Below are 24,221 nucleotides of genomic sequence, written 5' to 3'. Positions count from 1 at the left end.
GGGCCCAAAGTACCTTCAGGGTCGTTTTGGTGGTTCCCAGCACTGTAGGACTCAAGCAGAACTGCACCGAACCAGCCTAGTTGAACAAAGTGTCATCCTGTGAAGTAGCAGAGCCCCCAAAACCTTGCGTGGGAGCCTCATAATCCCCCAAAGAAGTTGTTGTCAGCTTAAGTTCACAAAATAAAAAAATGTATCAAGGATTTCTAACCCAACTATAAGTCAAATATATGTCAAGTGTAATTCAAAGCTTTCTTCTATACCTATGCTAGGCTTCTGTTTTATAGGTACAATTCTGATATTCCCAGCCAAGTTCCTCCAAGAGATGGAAGCTACAGTAGCACTATATCAACACTAATAGCAAGTGAATAAATTTTCTTGCTCCTTTCTAAGTATGATTTCTCTTATAGATAGTGAGGCAAGAGATATTTGTTTTCTAATTTTATAAAAGGTTTAAATCATTTCCATTCAAGCTCTGAAACTTGAACACATAAGCTGGAACTTTTCCTTACTTTCTTTGTATAAAAATGCAAAGAATTGTACATATATATGCAAACACTTTTCAAGAAAATTCTTCTAGGAGGCTGAAGGGATATAAAAGTGGGTAAGGGGCATGCCTTGCATGCAGCTGACCTGGATTTGATCTTTGGCACCCTATATGGTTCCCTGAACCCCACCAAGAGTGATCCCTTAATGCATAACCAGGAGTTAGCCCTGAGCACAGCTCGATGTGGCCAAAAAAAGAGAAAAAAAGAAAAAAGAAAAAGCCTTTTAATTCATAAAATACTGTGCAGTAATACAAAGAATGGCTAGATGTAATTTATACGGGAAAAATTACAGCATGAGAAATAATATAGGTCTTCTTTAAGAGGCTTAGCTTCTAGGTATCAAAATAAGAAGGAGTAAACTGGGAAAATGCTAGACAATAGGGCTCTCCATAGTAATCGCAGTCAATAAACAGATCTAATGCCAGAGGAAATGGTTCAAAGGACTAGAGCATATCGTCCGCATGTGGAAGCCCAGAGCTCTATGCCTGGGTACTTCCGGAATAACTCCCAAGCACTGTGCTAAAGTAAGCTTCCCAAGCACTTCATGATATGGCCCAAAAATGAGAAACAGGAGGAAGTAGAGGAGGAAGAGAAGGAAGAGGAGGAAAAGGAGTAGGTGGAGGTACAAATGGAAAAGGAGGAGGAGGAAGAGGAGAAAGAGGAAGAGGAGGAGGAGGAAGAGAGATGGTAGAGAAGAATCAGCTAGAACAAGACTTCATGGATTTAGAGAGAGGCACCAAGCAAGGCCAGACAAACTTATTCTGATACTTTATACCTCAGTATCCATCATGGCCAATCATGAGAACTCAGGAACAGGCCAGCTACTTAAGCAGAGTTCCCCATCCCACCCACCTGACCCCAGTGTGTCCCCACTACTGCCTCAATGTGGCCATGAGTCAGTCTATCCTAAAGAACCAATTCAATAATGCTCTCCCCATCTTCAGCTCCTTCTCCAAATACTCTGTGCCTTATAACTGTGATTTTTTAAAAACATGCTTCTTTATAGAGAACAGTTCAGGATTATGTACCTTCTGTACAAAATCTCTTACCTATTAAATAAAATATAAACTTGTATAATTATACGAATAGATGGTAGACATGGTGAAATTTAGACCAAAGTAGAAACGAATGAGATGGAAATAAACATTTAAAAAAATTCTGGGAGCCAGAATGGATGACTGGTTGAGGAAACTTTGGTACATCTATACAATGGAATACTATGCAGCTGTTAGAAAAAAGGAGGTCAAGAATTTTGTAGTTAAGTGGATGGGCATGAAAAGTTTCATGCTGAGTGAAATGAGTCAGAAAGAGAGAGACAGACATAGAAAGATTGCACTCATCTATGGTATATAGAATAACAGAGTGGGAGACTAACACCCAAGAACTGTAGAAATAAGTACCAGGAGGTTGACTCCATGGCTTCGAGGCTGGCCTCACGTTCCGGGGAAAGGTCAACTCAGAGAAGCGATCACCAACTACATTGTAGTCGAAGGCCATGTGGGGGAAGGGAGTTGCGGGCTGAATGAGGGCTAGAGACTGAGCACAGCGGCCACTCAACACCTTTATTGCAAACCACAACAGCTAATTAGAGAGAGAGAACAGAAGGGAATGCCTTGCCACAGTGGCAGGGTGGGGTGGGGGGGATATGGGATTGGGGAGGGTGGGAGGGACGCTGGGTTTATGGGTGGTGGAGAATGGGCACTGGTGAAGGGATGGGTTCCCGAACTTTGTATGAGGGAAGTATAAGCACAAAAGTGTATAAATCTGTAACTGTACCCTCACGGTGATTCTCTAATTAAAAATAAATAAATTTAAAATATATATATATATAAAAAAAAATTCTGGGAGCTTCTCCATCTCCTAATGGATTCAATTATACACTTGTTACAAGGCATGCATCCTAAATGGTTACACATTGGCCTTCAAGATCACACTGAAACTCTTTAGCATGCCCTTCACTATCTGACCACCAGCCCTATCTCCATTGCCTACCAAACTCCCTATGTTCCAGTCATGCTCAGCCTTTCACTTTGCATGTCTACCTATGCCAAACCCTCAGTAGAGGACAATCTTCCCTCATACCTCAGAAGACTCTTAGTTCTTGTTTTTGTCTTTTGTTTTTGTTCTGGGGCTACACCCATGGTCCTCAGGGCTTACACCTGGCTCTTCATTAAGGTATCACTCTTGGCAGTGCTCAGGGGACCATACGGGGTTCTGAGAATAAAACACAGGTCAGCCACATGCAAGACAAGTGCCCTACCCACTATTAACTACTGATGAAGTCCCAAACTCTCTATTTTTAAGATCTTATCTCAAATTCAATCCCCTCTGCCAGCCTACACAACAACTCCTGTATTCCTAGGGCACTCTTAAAACCTAGATATGGAACAAATCCTAGTAAAATTTCATCATCCAGTTGCAAGACTCGCTTCTTCTTTAGTCTGAAAGCTCCTTGGAAATCAGCTCTGTGACTTAAGCAACGTTGTATTTCTGAACCCCAACACAGTGTCGAGCCACAGAAGCTGGTCAATGTTGACAGAACCAATAAAACAAGTCTAGGTCTGACTCTTCTTTACCACTTTGTAAGGTTAGACTGTATGTAGACTGTATCCTATAAAATTCTAGCCATGGCCATTCACCTCAATATTACATACAGGCTCATGTCTATAAATTTTGTAACTAGCAAAAGGTTCCACATAAACAGTGACTTGGTTCAGTCTGGGGCTGAAGAGACCAAACCACAGCTAAGATGCTTGTCTTTCACAATGTATCCATTGCTAGATGTATTTGTTGGGATTCCAGAAAGTCAGAACCAGTGAGTCAGTGAGCTAGAATAAGTTCTCTTTTCTTTAGCTTTTCTATTCCACTTGGGTCCTCATCAGATTGAACGATGCCTACCCACTTTTATCAAGTAGATTATTTTGTTCAATGTGAATTCAACATGAAATGAAACATGAATTAAATAGTCATCTCTTCAAAAAACACCCTTAGAGATACACTCATAAATAATATTTTACCATCTATACAGCAATCCCTAGTATAGTCAAGTTGACATATAAACTATTTATGATAACCAGAGTAGTGTGTGTCTGTGTGTGTGTGTATAATATTAAATAACTGAAAACCAAGTTCTAGTTCAAGGATCATTTATGATGAAACGTTCATTGCATGGGTGGGTACATATGTAATTACTGTTTAAAATAATGCTTTTTACATGAAGGAGATTCATTCCTTCAGCCTTCACAAAATATTTTCACATTCCATGTCATCTTTAACATGCACAATCAAGTGGTAGTATTTAGGCCTTATTTATTAATTTATTTATTTTTTATTTTTGTTTTATTAAATCACCATGTGGAAAATTACAACACTTTCAGGTTTAAGTCTCAGTTATACAATGCTGAAAACACTATCTGTTCACCAGTGCCCATACTCCACCACCAAAAAAACAAAACAAACAAAACACAGTATACCTCCCATCCCAACCCCCCCCCCCCCCGAAACTGATAAATTTCACTTTACTTTCTCTTTACTTTGTTACATTTAATCCTTCAACACAAACCTCACTATTATTGTTAGGAGTTCCCCACTAGAGTCAGACCTGTTGTGAAGAGATATGAGGTCGCACGGCTGCAATAGCCACAGTTTTGGATTTCTGTATTTTAGCAACTAAGTCCAGGGGAACTTTTTTCAGATACTGGATCATTGCAAGCTTGTAACTCTCATCTGTGGTCCTCATAATATGGCGGTCGCCACACCCTTCACCCCTGGCAAGGAAAAAGGTGAGAGAGAGAAATACCTTTCCCCTCCTGGGCAGGCATGGGGCTGTGACTTAGTTTTCAGTCTGGAGACATTCTGCTAGGAGCTGCCGATACCAAAAGTAGTTTAGCTGGCCTCTGGAGTCATGCTCATGCAGCTGCGGGGAGGCCGCACACGTGCGACCCCGGTGATCACATCTCGGCGGCTAGGCCTTATTTAAAAACACCTTGTAGACCACAAAAAATAAAAAGCTAAGACATAGACAAATTGGGTATCTTTCCAAGGTCACCCACATGGAAAACCGTGAGGTCAGGATTAATCAAGAATCCCTTACCCTTAGTTCAGTGTTCTTTTACTACATCATTTCCTATGGAGTTTTCAAGGAAAACACCAAAGGCAGGAAAATTCTAAAAAGCAGCAGTATTTGAGGATGGCTGACTACCAAGGAACATACTCAGGCAAGGATGATTTGCTTAGTCCCCCTAAGAGTTTGCTCATCTACTTTCACAGTTCTTTAATTTTTCATTTTCTTTTGCTATGCTACTTGAAACTTAACAGCTTGGGGATTTTCTTAATTAACAAGCATCTTCTTTTAAGAATGCATTTACCTCTGGGACATTGTGCGGATATCAATCACTTACAAATGTGTGTAAGATTGTTCCATGAAACGCTTTCTTCCTAGCGTGAAACTTAAAACTGCAGCACCTGCAAGGTCTTAAATTTTGTACAGAAGGAAGAAGAAAATGGGCTACCCTGAAACTTGGGATATATCGAGGATCAAACAAAACAATACGGGGTGATGGATAGGGATGAAATGCAGTGACAATGCAAACAATAAAGTCTGTCACTGTCACTGTCATCCCATTACTCATCAATTTGCTCGAGTGGGCACCAGTAACGTCTCTCATTGAGAGACTTATTGTTACTGTTTTTGGCATATCCAATATGCCACGGGTAGCTTGCCAGGCTCTGCTGTGTGGGCTTGATACTCTCGGTAGCTTGCCGAGCTCTCTGAGAGGGCCGGGGGAATCGAACACGGGTCGGCTGCATGAAAGGCGAACGCCCTACCACTGTGCTATCGCTCTAGCCCCCTAAAGTAAGTCTAGCAAAATTATATCTAGTCTTCAAGAGAGCATGGGCAAGTTCCCTATTCTTCAACCTGTGGCCTGTGGATCATGCCAGTCCATGGAAATTTCCTGGTGGTCACTCAAAAATTCCTCCCCAGCACAAGAGGCCACAAATATCTACTAGCTAAAAATATAAAATAAAATAAAATAACTGTATTCTTATAACAAAAGTGGGGAGAATGGGAATAGAAAAAAAAACATAAAAGAGGCTTAGATTAGGGTGGCAGCAAGGGGTGGACATTTTGGAGGTGATTCCTGATGTCGCAGTATTGGGGTGGGGAGCAAGCATGCAGCCGATGGCTTTGTCTAAGAACCTGAGCAACTGGTGGGATGGGAGTTAAAAAACAAGGGGCTCTAACCTCAGGACCCAGCGACTGAGCAAAAGCAAAGCCGCCTATCAGTTCCATGACAGTGAAACTGTGGCCTTCAAGGTGAATTTGTGGCCCTAAAGCAACAGAGTTTCTGACACTGATAAACTGGATTAGACAAACTATAACTCACACCTAGCTCTGCAGAGCAGTAAATAGGTTCTGACTGTTTGTTGCAGGACGAAGAGCAGAAAACTCACTCAGACACCCCCTCCTCCACTTTTGCTCCTGCTCCCCTTTTACCTTTAAAGCAGCCCACAGATTTTAAGACCTGTTATAGGTTATGTAATTAGCAGGAGCGGCACACAAAACTCTTCACCCTATTTAATCTGACACCTACTATTCTTCCTCAAGGCCTTATCCTCTGTGTCCCCAAAGCCACTTCCTATTTTTTTAAAAATCACAGTAATCCAGTTGTTCATTGATTTGCTTGAGCAGGCACCAGTAACGTCTCCATCGTGAGACTTGTTGTTACTATTTTTTGGCATATCGAATATGCTACGGGGAGCTTGCCAGGCTCTGCTATGCGGGTGGGATACTCTCGGTAGCTTGCCAGGCTCTCCAAGAGGGATGGAGGAATCGAACCCGGGTTGGCTGTGTGCAAGGCAAATGCCCTAGCCGCTGTGCTAAAGTTTCTAAGTCCCTCCTTTACCTGTATAAATCACCCCTGAAACAAAGGGGCAGGCAGGTGAATTTGAGTACTCCCAACTGCAGTTAAAAGCCTTGCTCATCTCGCCAAAGCTGGTGTGACAGCATTCGGCTTTCTAGGGCATTGAGCAGTGAGGGGTGGATCAGCTCCAGCATGATACACTATGGAGGCTTCTGCATGTTACTCTAAAATCCTAAATCAACCCATAAGGAATTTTTAATCACCAAGAAATATTGAATATTTCCAAACACTGTCTTGCAAATGATCTTTTAAAGTGTTGGTGCACTCCCGGCCACCCCCCCCCCAACAGAACATCTCCAGGGCTGACCATTTTCCCTAATAGTTTCACGGGTTTCCCCCCTCAACAGGTAGCTTAGACATGAACCTCTTACAGAGTGGTTCACATGGAATATGCAGATATCAGACTCAAGCACATTTGGGCTTGAGCCTGATATTTCTTCTTTGCCTCACTTACAAAAGAAAGGCACGGGGAGGAGGGTGGTTAAGAAGAGGCAAGAGGTGAGCAGAGCAGGAGCAGATGTGGCTGTCAATGGCATCAGGAACAAAGTGGCAGCAGAGGAAAGCCAGGCACAAGAAGAAGCTTCATCGATATCTGTTGCTGGGACAAAAGTGACCTCAGAGGGAATATGAGCAGGGCTGGGAGGGAGCATGGCAATTAGATCATATGCCCAGCATGCACCTGACCTTGGTTCTATTTCTGGGACCACACAGTTCCCGCAGGCATCACTGGGTGCAGCTCTGGAAGTCCCCAAGCACCTTTACTAGTGGTCCTGGAGGACTCCCAGCACTTAGGGGGGTGCTCAGGTATCCCCAGCAGCACAGCACCTGAGCAACACCACATGTTCGGATCCTTGCATTAGACCCCTAGCACAGTTGGCCAAGAATTTCCAGTGGGGCCTCAGGACGTCCTGAGCACTGATTGGGACTCCCCACTTAAAGGAGTTCATATGAGTCCTCTCGTTGTTCATCAATTTGCTCAAGCCAGCACCAATAACATCTCCATCGTGAGACTTGTTACTGCTTTTGGCATATCGAATATGCCACGGGAAGCTTGCCAGGCTCTACCGTGCGGGTAAGATACTCTTGGTAGCTTGCCGGGCTCTCCGAGAGGGGCAAAGGAATCGAATCTCGGTCAGCTGCGTGCAAGGCAAACGCCCTACCCGCTGTGCTATTGCTCTACCCTTCATATGAGTAAAGGCAACAAATCTCAGTGTCTTGAAGAGATGGGATAGGGTGGGGGAGGCAGGGGGCACCTAGGGTGGGGGGATGGGAGCCTGTGTTGGGGGAAGGGGTCACTATTGATGCCTGGATACCAGATCCATCATTAGTCATAGACTAAATAGGGGAAGGCAAACACGAGAAATCCCAAGGCATTCTTAAGCCAATTTTTTATACTCTGGGGGAAAAAACGCAAGTGAATTTTACCATTAATGTTTCACCAGCCTTAATTTATTAGTTAATTCATGACTAATATGAATCATAGGAGTTTGGTTCCTAGGGTGTTCAAAATAGGTTTCCCGCAAACTCAAGCCCACATCTGAGGATAAAACGGTCACACGGCAGACCTGTTTCACACACATTTAGAACAAGCATCACCTGATTAAATCCTGGACAATGAAACATGGAAGTGATCACTCTGGCCACTTTTACAGGCATTCTCTCCACCAGGAATGCCCAGCAGGGAGTTTTTACAAAAGCATGCCCGTACTGACCTCCGCATCTGATACTGACCCCTTGGTTTTCCTGAGACTCCTGTTGGAACACTGCCTTGTTCCTGAGTACTCAAACATCACATCCTCTACTGTCACCCTCTAGTCACGGAGAATAAAGGATAAGTACCCTTGCTCATTGACTAGTAAGTATCTGATCATGTGAAACAGACATGGAATTGTGTGCAAGGTGCACCTTTGATGTAGCCACCAAACTGCTGCTCCAGGAGTAGAGCTTCAAGGAGGAGGCAGCACAGAGGCAAAGCTGGGTGGTTACAGGTCTTTGAGCAGTGAGAAAGGCTGAAGCAGAATGTTTACCAGGAAGCCCGGCTCCAGAGGAGAAACCAGATGAACCAGCATGTGCCAACACACATCCCAATGCTGATCCCTCACAAATGTCTCCCTCTCATTTTAATTGTAAAGTTCATACCCCAGGGTAGAGATCTGCAATATATGGGAAGTATGTCCTGTCTATAGGGCCTGGTGCCTTGTATCTATCCACCCTTAGGTGCTTCGCTGGCACTCATTTTGCATCTTAGCCTTTCAAAGGCTTTCTCCGATCATAGCCAAGACATGTGGTCCTGTGCTCCTTTTGAGTTCCAGCATGAGCTAATAATAAACACCGACATTTCTCCTCCGCCTCTTGACAATTTCTATTTTTCTTGAAAGCCAAAGAACCCCAGGGTCTCTAACAATTTCAGTTGTTTTCTTGAATGAAATTGTTAAATTGTAACCAATGTGTGATTTTTGTCTGATACTATTTTCTGGAATACAGCCTCACTTGTATTTTCATGTTTTTCTGAGGAGAATGGATCTCATCATTATTAAATATTAGTCTTGATGACCTTCTGCCAACACCATGCTCCTTAAGAATGTTAATCCCTGGTCTTTCGATCTAAGAACTCTCTCCCCTACCACCTGCCAGTTCTCCCGAAGCACAGATATGGGAATTCCCCTCTCTCCAATTCTTGGCCTGCATTTGTATACTTTCCTAATTCAGAAGGATCCTCAGCAACAAATTAATTAAGATAATAATGATGATCAACAGTGATCATTGCAAGTTTTTCACATGCAATATTTCACATCATCCTAGGTCAGAAATACGATTTCCCATTCTAAATTTGGCTAAAATGAAACAAAATTTGTACCTGTGGTCTGCAAAAAAAAATGTTACCTAAAGAGAAACTGAGCCTATAATCGAACCATTGATACATAAATTTTCTAGTAATCTCAATGCTTTCTTTATAAAGAATAGTTTTCAAAGAGTCTCTTGCTCCCGCACCTGGCTATCTTCACTGGGGCCCCTTGGAGGGTGTAGGTTGAGTTTCCCTCCCTGCCCCAAGCAGAGCCCCCACAGTGAAGACCTCCCAGCCACAGCCTTGCTCAAGGCCCCTCTCCAAATGTTCGGACAAGCCTCACGCATGAAGGAACCAGCAGAGAAACTCAGATGTGTGGGACCCGGGGCTGAGATCTCCAAGCCTGCTCAGATCAGGACTGGACCTCTTCCACCCAGATCCCCCATTTTCCAGTAGCTAGGCAGTCACACCCACACGGTGCCCCTGGCGCCGTGTAATCCCATCAATGGTCAACATCCAGAGACTATAAAAGCAAGCTCCCAGGTATCTTATAGCCTAGTTCTCCTTCTCGGAGAACCTGGCAAGCTACCAAGAGTTTCCTGCCTGCATGGGAAAGCTTGGCAAACTCCCCATGGCATATTCATATGTCAAAACCAGTAACAATGATGGGTCTCACTCCCTTGACCCTGAAAGAGCTTTCAGTGCAGCACAATTGGGAAGGACAAGTAAAGAGAGGCTTCTAAAATCTCAGGGCTAGGACGAATGGAGACGTTACTGAGACCACTCCAGAAAATCGACAATCAATGGGATGATGATGAGGATGATTTTTCAAAGGGCAGGAGAGCTGCTCAATGGACTGAGCACATGCTTTGCATTGTTCCAGAGCACCACATGGTTTCCCAAGCACCACCTGGGGGTATTCTCAGAACCAGAGCCATGAGTAGCACTGCAGTATAGCACTGCAGTGTAGCACTGTCATCCCGTTGTTCATCAATTTGCTCAAGTGGGCACCAGTAATGTCTCTATAGTGACAGTAACAACAGACTTGTTGTTACTGTTTTTGGCATATCAAATACACCATGAGTAGCTTGCCAGGCTCTGCCATGTGGGCGGGATACTCTTGGTAGCTTGCCAGGCTCTCTGAGAGAGACAGAGGAATTGATCCTGGGTCAGCTACATGCAAGGCAAACGCCCTACCTGCTGTGCTATCGCTCTAGTCCAGAGCCATGAGTAGCTCCTGAAAACTACCAGATGGAGGTCCAAAAACAAAAACATAACTTACTTTCAACCCTAAGCACTAGTCTGGAGTCATTCTTTTGAATCTACAGACATGATCTGGATATCAGATGCTTTGGGTAAGTGAGCCAGCAGGCTTCTATTAAGTAATGCAAAGGTAACTAGACCCTCCCAAATCCTGGTGAGTTGCAGTTATTTCTCACTTTTTCTGCATGGCCATCACTTGACAGTTTGTATAATTTATCATTTCCTTTTCATTCTAGTACTCTGAAAAGAGAGATGTTTTGCTCTGAAACATTGCCAGTTTTGTGTCAGCCGGAAAAAAGAGTCATGTGGAAGCCTCTAATCACTCCTAGAGCTTCTACTCTAAAAGGGAATTTATCTTTTCCATTCACCTTTCATTGGATGGCAGAAGTAGAAAATATTTTTCACCATAATAAAATATTGGTACAAGGTGAAGGTGGGGAAAATGGTTAATACTTGCCTTAGTCAGGGTATCAAGTCCTGGAGTAGAAATAAGTTTATCTTAAAAATGAGTGATATTTTTGCTTCAATTCTCTGAGTTTTACCATCTGTACTTAGAAAGCCGAGTTAAAGTGGTTAAAGTTGGCACTTTGATCAGAGAGTTATTGATATGGGTGAAAGAATAAGAGAGATGGCTCAGAAGTCAGCTCAAAGGGCTGCATGTTCAGCCTGTGAAATCCTCCATTCCAGTCCCAGCATTGCATCCCTTGCTCCCTGCCCCACCCCCATCCCACTCTGGCAAGCACCAAATTTGGAGTATGCCTTCAGCACCACCAGCCATCAAAACAATGTTAAAAATAAAGATCCAGTATATCACTGTCACTGTCATCCATTGCTCATCGATTTGCTTGAGCAGGCACCAGTAACGTCTCCATTGTGAGACTTGTTGTTACTGTTTTTGGCATATCAAATATGCCATGGGTAGCTTGCCAGGCTCTGTCATGTGGGTGAGATACTCTCGGTAGCTTGCCGGGCTCTCCAAGAGGGATGGAGGAATCAAACCCGGGTCAGCCCCGTGCGAGGCAAACACGCTACACCTGTGCTATCGCTCTAGCCCATCTAGCATGTAAGTGTACAAAAATATAGGAAGGGTAAAGTATATGAGGAGTTTTGAAAATTTAAAATCATTTAAGAATACGTTATCCCTGAATATTAATGTAGTATTTCCCATGCACGGCAGACTGCTTAATACATGAAATCCCATTGCTCTGGATTCTTTCAAATAATGTTTTTCCAGTGGGAAGAACATGTCTGAGAGCATTACAGGAGCTGGACCTCAATTGCTCTACTTCCCTCGGGCACTGCTGCCAACTTAAGCTAATATATTAGAAAGTATTTAAGACCAACTTCAGCAGACCAGATTCGTACACCACCAAAATTGAACGAAAGCCGTTTCTTCAAAATGAGGAACATGCCTGCTTGATTCTGAGGGGGGCAAAACAAAACAACCTTCTGTGACCTGTATATCACAGCTGACAAAGGGCCTTATTATCTCGTATTGATTGGCTGGGTGGCGGCTGTCTTCTCCGCCATTGCTCCTGCAATCTCTGCAGAGCAGGAGTTCTTAATGTGCCCTATCTCCACCACTGCCCTAGGAAGTTAAGAAAATTGAAATCCCTTTGTGCTGCTCTTTCTACTGAGAGGCTGAATAGGCTTTTCAAGATAGCCTGGACAATGTGTGTAATATTTTGTTTTAATTTGCAAGCCAGTCTGGTTCTATGGTTTATACAATAAGGGTCATTTTCACTCCATTTACTCAGAGTTAAAAAATAACTGGCCTGAAGCACTGCCTAAGAATCGACTCCCGCTGGGCTAGGGTGAAAGAATGAGCTCAGCCTCTGAATGGTCTCTGGGACTCAGGTGGGCCTCGGGCCATATGAGTCTCCAGACTCCTGGTGTATCAGACCATCCCAGAGGGAAATTCTGAGTACACAGCAGGGGACACAGCCATGCAGTAGGTTTAGTCAGAAGAATTAACCAGATGGAATTGTGTCCCCACCCCAACTCTTTCTGTTGCTAGGACCCAATTTGTTCCTCATAAAAGGCAAAGACAAATGGGTTGGGGAAAGACAAAACCCTACTCCAGCTTGAGAGAAGCAGATCAGTCCAAACCAGCAAGGACCATTGCCTTTTCCTTTCTCAATCATTGTGCTAGGGGCAGAAAGGATGCAAACTCAGCCTAAAAAGAAGATAAAGGGATTCTCCTCCTCAGGGGAGTGTTTCTAGAAAGCACTTACTTTAAGAGAGAGGGGGGAAAAAGAGCTGGAAAGATAGTTTAGGGATTTAGGCTCTTGCCTTGTATGCAGCTGATCTTGTTTCATAGATACTCTATTACCAGTCCGTGGCACTGCACGTGGTCCCCTGAGCACTACCAGGAGTGATTCCTCTGCACAGAGTCAGGAGTAGACCCTGATTCCTGTGAGTTTGGGCCCCAAAGCCAAATTAAAACAGAACAACTTTTATTTTTTAAATTTATCTTGTTTTTCACTCTTGAAGTCACACCCATAGATTTTCATTTCCTGGTAGTGCTCGGAGACCATCTGTGATGCTGGGGATTGAATTGGGGTCAGCCCCCAATTGAATTGGGGTCAGCCCCAAGGCAAGAGCCTGACCTCACCTAGTCTAGATAAGCATTTTGAATCTCTGTCTTTTTTATCCCTTAGGATGCTTCTATGGGGACATGTAACGTAAGGTGATATCAGCCATGGTGCAGATAAAGGATAATAGGCCCAATGAACATGTGATGAGGGAAGGAGCGAGGATATTTTCTGTACATGTTGGTATTATCTCTACTTTGTTCTCAGTACTTCTCATCTAGATGCACAGAAAATGACCCTGGGTTTTAGCTCTATTTTATAAATGTTCTAGTTGGACACTAATATTTAGTCATTTTTCCTTAAAGACTATCTTCCACTTCAAGAGTAAGCCCCTGGAACTTGTAAAAAGCCTCCATAATATAGAAATGACTGGTGTCTGGGTACATTACTGTTACCCAAAGTGACATCATGGTGCACGTACGCTGAGCTGACAAGTTGTTCAAGGAAAATGTGATTCAGACTGAAACTTGTTCAGCACCATTAATAAAACAAAGACTGTGCACAAAGGGCAAGTTTAATATTACAAGTGGCTTCCCATAAAGCTGAATCGGTGTTATAAAAATGAATATCATGTGGAGAAATAAAATCAAACTAAGACAGACAGATGGTCAGGTAGAGGGCCCGTGGCAATGAGTTTCAGGAAGTAACAAAACCAAGATTTTGTCTAAGAATACAAGATACACTATTGCCAGTCCAAAAGCTTGCCAGCTCAAACTCAACAAAAGATTCCCTTTGGATATTCCTTTGCAAGGCTTGATAAGACTAAATGATGCCATAGGTAGTCCATAAAACGCCAGGTCCTCAGAAGAAGGGAAACGTCAGCAAAACTAAAGGGTTGAACAAAACTGAGAAAAGACCAAAAGTTCAAGGTCCTCTTTCTTTGCCAACACCCTAGCAATGTCCCCGGGGAAGGGCAGTTTGCAAAAACCCTATAAAATCAACTTTGCAAAATCAAATGTTGTGCATACCCACTCTGGAAACATATCCCAAATTGGAATGAAATTCCTTTCTGTGAAATTCCTTTGTTTACTTCACTGGATTCTCTCTTCAGTCTTCCCCCAGATTTCCTAAACTAAACTATTTTATTTTACTTTCTGGCTTTCCTGGAAAATCTTTTCTGTGATGTAAAGACAAGAGCCTGCCCCAGGCAGATATTGGGATTGCTTTCTCCTACCTGTCCTGACGGCCCTGGCACTTACTCCACCATCATAAAACAATCCTACTGGTATTAGTAACAGCAATATTCTCACTTTCTCCTAATTCTCAATAATTACTCAGACCCAGGAATGGGGGTATATTGGTTCCAGTGAAAAAGAAAATGTAAGAATACTAGTGGTAGAGTCAGGAGGCAAACTGTTTAAATGTTCGTCTTAAAATTGTGTTTGCCTGTTCTCACACTCAGAAATAGTGTTAAATTATTATCTGGCTTGTAATATTTTCCCCTAGGTGAATGGAGAAAACAGTGTTAATTTTTTTTTAGTTTTGGTTTACAGATATTAAAAGCAAATGTTCATGTGAAGCATTGAATCTAATAGTCTCCTCCCCTCTCAAATATGATAAATAACTAAGAATATTATTGGGAAAATGAAGTTTCATGACCAATAGAGAAGTGTCATCTTCCCAACTTGCATGTCACCCTCACTGAGCTCGAATCTATCAAAATAAGCAAAAGAAAAATGGTAAGAAGGAGAATGATGGGGGGCGGGGGGAGAGTCATTCACTAGAATATATTAGTAATGAGAATCATAATGTGGTAAGAGAAATTTAAAAAAATTAAAAAACAAAGAGAGGCAACTGGCCTGAAAAAGTAGGAGTTAAGGCAGGACCCTAATTCAAATCCCCTGAGCAATGCCAGTAATAGCCATTGAGCTTTGAGTGTGGCACCCAAAAAGACACAAGAGCAGAGGGAGACAGACAGACACAGGCACAGACAGATACAAAGAGAGGTGCTATTGTCCAGATAACTCTGGTGGTAATTCAGCACATTCAGTAATTCAGCACATTTCTTCAATACACAATAAGTTTAGCAAAGGTAAAGCAGTAAAAAGGAAAGGAGTTTAAGATTATTGTTGTCATCAGTTAAGATCTTCTGATACAGAATCAGTGAATCTGTATAGTGCTTTGGGTAGGATTATCATTTTGTTATTGATCCTTTCAATCCATAAAGAGGGTATGTGCTTTCTTTACTCCTGTCTTATACTTTCTTTTATTAGCAAATTTAAATTTTCTTCATATGGGCCTTTACCTCTTTTGTTAACTGATTCACAGATGATATTTCATTTTTTGAGACACAATTATGAACAGGATTGTCTTTTTAATTTCTCTCTTTTCAGTTTCATTGTTTATATAAAAACACCATGAGTTTTTTTTAAGTGCTTTACTACATTAAGAATATACAACTTACTTTGAAACCAAACCAATATAGATGACAGTGTCAAAGATTTCGCAGCAAAGATTAATTCCATTGAAGACCTTCCTGATTAACATCATTATGATTTAATGAATTGATAGCAAAAATGATAGAAATATTCCAACCAGGTCAGCAAAACATCCTAGCCATCATTTTGCCTATTTGAGTTTCTCTAAAAGTATGAGAATGACTTGTGAGTTTAATCCTATGATTTCTTATAGGATAGCTGAGAAATTGATGGACTCAGATATACAATTATACTATGTACTCTAATGTCATATAATGTCTAATATGATACACAATACATTTAGTATTAGTACCAGAACTAAATCTTGGTACGCTGCTATGTTAAAGTAACAAGTTTCCAACGTTTACTGCCAGCAAAGTGGAATGCTGAGGTTTAGGAATATGTGTTCACATAAAATAGAGAAGTTGTTCTCTTTTTCCTTTCATGACACTCTATTTAGTGTCATCAGAGGAAATGAGGGTCACTGACTTGATGCTTGAGGCCACCAGACCACTATTATTGCTTCTGCCCATGAGCCAAAGTTATAAGTCCGTCTGTCACTGTAACTCTTAGTAGAGTTGGGAACTCACCAACTCATGAATCAGTCACTAAAAACTAGAAACAAAACCACTGACCTCGGCAAGTAAAATATATAACAACTGGATATAACCTGGTATGAAAGCATCACTAAAAGTTCCATCACATAACATTAACTTGAACTTGAACATAACAGTGTCAAATAAGACAAGAGAAACACGTGCTTATGGGTTTTAGATACAATGACATCAGAATATAGGGTTTGAGTTAGTATTGCTGTTTGGTGATTTGCAATGTTTCATAACTACGTTCAAAAATCTTGCTTTCACATACAACTGAGCAGTCTAGATAAAACGAGAATAGAGCACTGTAGGTAGTTGATATTCTGTGTAGGAACATTTAGAATCAGAACTAACTGATTCTTAATCTTCACCCACCACATGTACCAGGATTGAATTTCTAACAAATGACCTCATTAGACAGCTTGCTTACCTTCACAGTAGGCGGAGTCTCCCTGGACAGAAATGTAACCATTCTTGCATTCACAGGTAGCTTTTGTATTCCAATTTTTACACTCTGAGTTTTCACCACATTTAGGTCCTTCTGCACAAAAGTTATGACCTAGAAGGAGAAATAAAATTTTACGTCTGGAAATAAGAGAATGAAAAACTTTCAAACAGTAAAGAATGGAACATTTTTATTTTTGTTATATGTCACTAACCATAGAAGCATATCTTGGTGATAAGCAAGGGTAAATTGAAAAAAGACTGAGAGTTCAAACACAAAACTCTGAATCATACCTTGGTTTAAAACTTTCCCTGATACTATAGCTTAATGAAGTTGTTCTTTCTCAAATGTTTTTATTCATGTTCATCCTGAAACCTCTCCCCACTATTTACATATGAGAGTTTTCATACATTTTATTGAAAAATTTATGATATATAAACCAACAAAATGAATATGTGTAAATGTATAAACTAAAATTGATATACAGTACAGTACTGCCTGATTCACTCCCCAATTACCTTCCAACTTTTAAAGACAATGATCCCAAATTTTGTGTTAATCATTCCCTTGCATCTTTAGTTTTACCCATTTCAAACTTTACACATATTAAATAACATTCTGTATATCTCATATGATATTATTTTTCTCTTCATTCATGGTAATGCCTATAATCTCCCTGTCGATTCTTTTTCAATACTGTGTAATATTCCATGATATGTATGTTCCAGAATCTATAAACCATTATGCTTTAAATGAACTTATGCAAGAATCATTATTAAATGTTTTCTATTTGTTCTTTCAAAAGCACATGTAAATACTTCCTTTACTATAGGATGACATTGCTTTGTCCTTTAACCCCCTTGCCACAAGGAGCTCCCGAGTCACTCCCATTCTTTTGTTTATCTGTAACTACTTCTCTATGCTCTCTTCCCCAAACAGTTAATCAGCTTTTCCCCCTAATGATACTGTTATTTGTAAGGTCATATCTTTCTAGGACACTGAACTTATATTGTAGGTTAATATTGCCTTTCTCCTCTCCTTGTGTCTTTTGAATAGTTTACTTTAAAGCAATGTCCCTTTTGTACAGACACAAGAAGACAATATTATGCTTTTGTGACTTGGAATTTAATTGGCTTTGAATATTATTCATTCCCAGGCATCTACATTCTTGACTTAAGCTTCAGTTGCCCTCAGTTCCCAGCACTCCAAGAGCAGGGTCCCAATGAGGGATGGGATGGACCCACGGCAAGCAGTGAGTTATGTGCTACCCTGGCATCGAGATGGGCCTGCCAAAGTGCCTAATTCTTAACTATAGTTAAGAGCTTGATCATGGACAAATGTTGTCATGATCCCAAAGTAAGAATGAGACTAGGACCCTGCTAGGGATAGGAAAGACTAATCTGGCCTGAGCACTGTAGTCTGAGATCAAGATGGCCCCAGGAGAGCAATTCTATAAGCGTAATGCATTTCTTACTGTGTCCATACAAAATGATCAATATTATGAATGCTTATTTGTTTGCTGGATGAGGAGAGGAAAAACACACTCATGGGATTCGCCCTTGGATGGGTCATCCTGGTGAAAGAGAATCTGTCCTAGAAGCAGCATCCCCTGAGGGAAAGAACTTTAACCCTATTGATTGTAACTACACCTATGTGTAAGCCCCAACCCCCTCATGCTGGAGGGATTTAACTAGGCTGTAAGAGTGGGTTGGGGGAAGATATCCAGAGCTGGGCGAGAAGCAGAGACAGAGACAGGAGGGAATGGAATAAACGACAACTGATGGATCAACCGGCTTGGCCCTCGTTTCTTCCTCCGTCTGCCCCATGGTCGGGGCTGCTCTGGCTAAGTGAGCGGCCTGGGACTGACCCCTGGAAACCCGGGGGTGAGCCGACCGGGAGAGCCACCGGGGCTCTCCCCCGGTCGCCCCCTGGCAGATATTTTTTACACTTTACTAATTAGATTATGTAAGCAAATTGAAGATGGAAATTGCCCTGGGGGCATCTCATCCCTGAATCTCAGACATTTCTTCTAAGATTGTTGATTTTCTTCCTATATCACTGTACCACTGTCATCCCGTTGTTCATCGATTTACTCGAATGGACACCAATAACATCTCTATTGCACTCAGCCCTGAGATTTTAGCAGTGTCTCCTTACTCATCTTTCCCAGGGATTGGAGGCTCTTTCAGGGCCAGGGGAATGAGACCCATCATTACTGCTTTTGGCATATCAAATATGCCATGGGTAGCTTGCCAGGCTCTGCTGTGTGGGTGGGATACTCTCGGTAGCTTGTCAGGATCTCCAAGAAGTATATATATATATATATAATATATATATATAATATATATACATATATCTTTTACTGTATATGAATATGCCATCGGGAGCTTGCAAGACTCTCCCATGTGGGCAATATACTCTTGTATGTGTACATATATATTTGTGTATATATACATATTTGCTTTTTGGGTCACATCTGGCAATACACAAAGGTTACTACTGGCTTTGCACTCAAGAATTACTCCAGGCAGTGTTCAGCGGACCATAGGGGATGCTGGGAATTGAACCCGGGTCAGCCTTGTGCAAGGCAAATGCCCTACCTGCTGTACTATTGCTCCAGCCCCCCTAAGTATATTTTAAATATGTACATAGCAGAAGTATTTTGTTTGTGACTATTTTAATTTTGTTTAAATATGTCATTTTACTACCCTCACATTTAAAAACTGTTTTGTATATATAGTTAAATTCTCTCAACCTTACTATTCCATTGTTCTCTTATTTTTCTTATTGTTACTTCCAATTCAGTTATTAATCTAATAGTAATTCCTTTGCATATAATAAACCCTTCTACCATGCCTGCTTTTAAGATTTTTCTCTATTTTTTCTTTTGTTAAAAAAAAAAAATTGGTTGGTTGGAAGATTGTTTAATGGATTTTATATTTTTAACTTTACTTCAAGATAAAGATAAACTATTCATATGATCACTAAGTCTGGGACTAATTAGACTGATTAAATGTTTTCTTACTTCCTGCCTATAGCATCCCAGTACTAGACACAGCTAATCTAAGTCCTGCCCAAAATAAAAAGCTGAAAAACTCATATAGGCAAATAGCAGACTAAAAAAGGATTATGATTATACCTATATCAGACAAAATAGACTTACATCTAAAAATGAGATGAAGATTAGATAAAGATCAAAGGCTCTATACACTAAGAAGATATAATGCTCATTCATATATGATCTCCAAACAAAGCATCATGTAAATATATAAAATAAATACCAGTAGTCCTGAAGGAAAAGATCAACAACAACATAATAGCAATAGGAGATTTTAATACTACATTGTCATTATTGAATATATCAAACAGAGAAACAATAAGGAAACAACAGTCTTATAGAAACATACAGCATATGTTTAATAGACAAAGAATTCTCTATTCCCAAAAAGCTAAGTATACATTCTTTTCCAGTCCTACTGGATTTCTCTAGAACTGACCACATGCTGGGGGACACCAAAGGAATCTTAAATTAAAACAGAAATCATATCAAGTATCCTCTCAGATCATAATGCTTTGAAGGTGAGTATAGACCATAATCAGAAAACTAAGAAAATCTCAAACTCTTAGAAGTTTAAAAACATACTAATGAGAACTACTGGGTCAAAAATGAAGCTAAGAAAGAAAAGACTCCTGGATATCAATGAAACTGAAGACACAACCCAACAGGATTCATGGGACAAAAAGCTAAAGTGAGAGATTTTTTTTCAATATGCCTTCATCAGGAAACCAAGATCAGGAACTATTAAAAATTTCACACCTCAAAAAAACAATAAAAATGCAACAAAAGAAGCTGAGAATAAATAAAAAGGAAATAATAAAAATTCAAGCAGAAGTCAGTGATCAACAGCAAAATCAAAAACACAACATAACAGACCAATGAAACCAACAGTTGGCTCTTTGAAAGGATTAATGACATCAACAACCCCTACCTTGATTCACACAGAAAAAAAGGAGAAAACATGAATAAACTGAATCAGAAATAAAAGGGGGGAAATTACAACAGAAATCTGTTATACTAAAGACCTATGAATGAGTTTATGACTCTAAATTGGAAAATCTAGACAAAATGAACAAATTCCTAGTTTTACAACATCCTGAGATTGAATCAGGATGCTGCAGTAGAAAACTTGAACTGACCTACTGCCATAAAGGGAGTTAAAACGCTCACCAAAAATTTCCCCAATAAATATAAAATAACATAGTATGAGACTAACACCCAAGAACAATAGAGACAGAGCTAGGAATATTGCTCCATGATCGGAATCCTGCCTCATGAGCTGGGGGAGATGGCAGCTGGGGTAGAGAAGAGATCACAGGTCGATGATGGTTGAAGGGATCATTTGGGATGGGATATGTGTGCTGGAAGTAGATAAAGGGCCAAATGTGATAGCCTTCCGTTATCTGTACTGCAAACCATAATGCCCCAAAGTAGAGAGAGTATGGGGAAAATTGTCTGTCATAGAAGCAGGGGGGAGGGGTGGAATGGGGGAGGGATACTGGGGACATTGGTGGTAGAAAATGTACACTGGTGGAGGGATGGGTGTTATATCATTGTATGACTGAAACTCAAACATGAAAGCTTTGTAACTGTATCTCACAGTGAACCAGTAATAAAAAAATATCCCAATAATAAAGAAAATGTGGCCAAATGGGTTCACTGGCAAGTTTTTCAAAGAAGACCTACTACCTATCCTCAAGCTTTTCCAAGAGCTTGGACAAAACAGAAAATCTACCAAAACAGCTTCCATGAGACAGATTATTTTGGTACCAAAAGCTGACAGTGCTAAACAATAAATTTTCAGAATAATATCCCTGATGAGCATGGATGCAAATAAAATCGATATAACTCCAACAAATCTACTACAATGATACAGTAAATGCATTATAATGATCAGAAGGCAATTAGCCTAGGGATTAAGAATGGTTCAAGACAAGCAAAATAATGTGATACACCACATTAATAAAAGGGGAAAAAAACCTATATGATCACCTCCATGCATAGAAGGCATCTGACAAGATCAAGCAACCACCCACAGTAAAAACCCTTAAAAAAATTGAGATTGAAGAAGTTTATCTCAAGGTTGTAAAGGCCATATACAACAAGCCCACATTTAACATCCTCCTTTATGAGGAAAAGCTTAAAGCCTTTTCTCTTAAGTCAGAGATAAAACAAGTATGTCACAACTTGCTTGAAGAAGACTAATTCAAATCAAGCATCAGACAAGCCCTTTCATTACTATTATTCAACAAAGTACTAGAAGTCTTCAAAACACCAATCAGGCAAGAAATAGAAATCAAAGGAACTCAAGTTGGTTAAGATGAAACAAAATATCACTATTTGCAGATGAAATAGCAATTGTACATGAAAACATTGAAGACTATTAAAAATACTCCTAGACACAAAAAATTTATATAATAAAGCAGCAGGCTAAAAGATATAAATACACAGAAACCTGTTACATTCTTATAGTTTATCAAATATGTAGAAAAGGAAAACAAAAAAATTTCATAAAAGGGGAGGGTAGCCAGGGAGATAGTACAGCAGGTGATATGCTTGCTTTGCATGCAGCAGACTGAAGTTTGATCCTGGACATCCCATAATTTCCCCTAAGCATCAGCAGGGGTGACTCCCAAGTTCGAAGCCAGGAATAAGCCCTGAGCATCACCAGGTGTATCCGAAAACAAACAAACAAAAATAATGGGATACATTTTTATCCCAGTTATAATTGTGTCAAAGAACCAACTACCAAGGCCAGAACAATAATACGGTGGGTAGGGCATTGGCCTTGTGAGTGGCTGACCCAGGTTCAGTCTCCATGACTCCATATGGTCTCTTAAGCCTGCAGGAGTTATCCCTGTGTACAGAGTCAGGAGTAAGCCCTGAGCACAGGTGGCCTCCAACCAAAAAAGATTCTAGGAATTAATTTAACAAAAGAGGCAAAATATCTACTTCATGAAAATTATAAATAACTTCTGAATAAAACAAAAAACAACACAGGGAATGGAAACCTATTCCTTGTTCAAAGATTGAAAGAACCAGTTATACTACTATAGGTGCAACACAACTCCAATCAATATCCTCATAAAATTTTTTAATTACATAGAAAGAAATTTCTAAAATGAATACAGAAACATAAAACTTGAAGTACTGTCAAAGTAATTCTGAGGAAAAAAAGATGTGGGGAGTCACATTTCCAGATTTTAATCGCTCCTACAATGGCATGGCAATCAAAATTGCATGATAGTGGGAAAAAATGGATTCTCAGATCATAGAACAGAATTGAAAATCCAGAAGTAAACTATCAGATAATGATGATTGATGATGATGATGATGATGATGATGATGATGATGATGATGATGAAACTATTAGATGTTGAATGGACAGTTAATTCATGACAAAGTGCAAAATGCATGGAGTAAGCAGAATATCTTTCACAAATGGTGATAGAAAAATTGAATATGACACATAGGAAACAAAATTTGATCTCATCTCACACCATACAGAAAGGTTAACTCAAAAAACATTAAAGGCCATGATATCAAAGATGTTTCCATGAAATATGTGGATAAAAAAAAAGTAGGGACATTGTCTAAGATCTTGACCTAAGAGGAGTCTTCAGTGCTACGATCCCATTGGCAAAGAAAACAAAAGCAAACAGAAACAAATGGGACTACATCAAACTAAAAAGCTCTATCACTGTGAAAGAAAAGCCTAAAAGAAATACATTACACTGGGAGAAAAGATTCACTCATTATACATCAAAGGACTAAAATCTAAAATATATAAAACTCCCTTAGAGCTCAACTAAATAGCAAAAAAAAAAAAAAAAAAAACAGGGTGATGAACATACATTTCCTTAAAGACAACATAAAGATGCTCATCACCACATGAAAATGAATTTTCACCTTCAATGATTATCAGGGAAGCACAAATCAAAATGACACTGAGATAAAACCTCACATTAACCAAAATGTTCTACATAATAAAGTTCAAAAATTCAAAAATTCAGCGCTGGCAGAGATGTGGCAGGAAGGAAGGAAGGAAGGAAGGAAGGAAGGAAGGAAGGAAGGAAGGAAGGAAGGAAGGAAGGAAGGAAGGAAGGAAGGAAGGAAGGAAGGGAGGGAGGGAGGGAGGGAGGGAGGGAGGGAGGGAGGGAGGGAGGGAGGGAGGGAGAAATTATCACTCACCGCTATTGGGAGTTTTGCTCTTTCCAGCCTCTACTGAAAATGGTATAGAAATGTCTCAAAAAATATGGAATAGAGCTTCTATCTGACCCAACAATTCCAATATGGGCATACAACAAGAATACAAAAACATTATTCAGAAAGGTCATATTCAAACCTATATTCATCACAGTAGACAAGATTTGGAAAGCTTGTTCTAGAAACAAGTGGCCAACAGTAGTTTAATGGATTAAGAAATTGTGATATTCAGGGCTGGAGCAATAGCACAGCGGGTAGGGCATTCGCCTTGCACACGGCCGACCTGGGTTCGATCCTCGGCATCCCATATGGTCCCCCAAGCACCGCCAGGAGTAATTCCTGAGTGCAAAGCCAGGAGTAACCCCTGAGCATCGCGGGGTGTGAC

General features: G+C 40.6%; 1 protein-coding gene across 2 annotated transcripts in view; it reads right to left on the bottom strand.

The window, feature by feature from the left end:
* NELL1 (neural EGFL like 1) overlaps nt 1-24,221 on the bottom strand; it is a 949,069-nt gene that overhangs the window by 665,271 nt on the left and 259,577 nt on the right. For both annotated transcript variants that reach the window (XM_004607851.3, XM_004607852.3), the window contains exon 12: nt 16,558-16,686. In XM_004607851.3, the coding sequence (XP_004607908.2) occupies nt 16,558-16,686 (129 nt within the window). The remainder of the gene's footprint in view (nt 1-16,557; nt 16,687-24,221) is intronic.

The sequence above is a fragment of the Sorex araneus genome, chromosome 6 (genome assembly GCF_027595985.1).
Source record: "Sorex araneus isolate mSorAra2 chromosome 6, mSorAra2.pri, whole genome shotgun sequence".
Taxonomy (NCBI): Eukaryota; Metazoa; Chordata; class Mammalia; order Eulipotyphla; family Soricidae; genus Sorex; species Sorex araneus.
The sequence above is the reverse complement of the archived record's forward strand: the minus strand, read 5'-3'. Positions and strand labels throughout refer to the sequence as shown.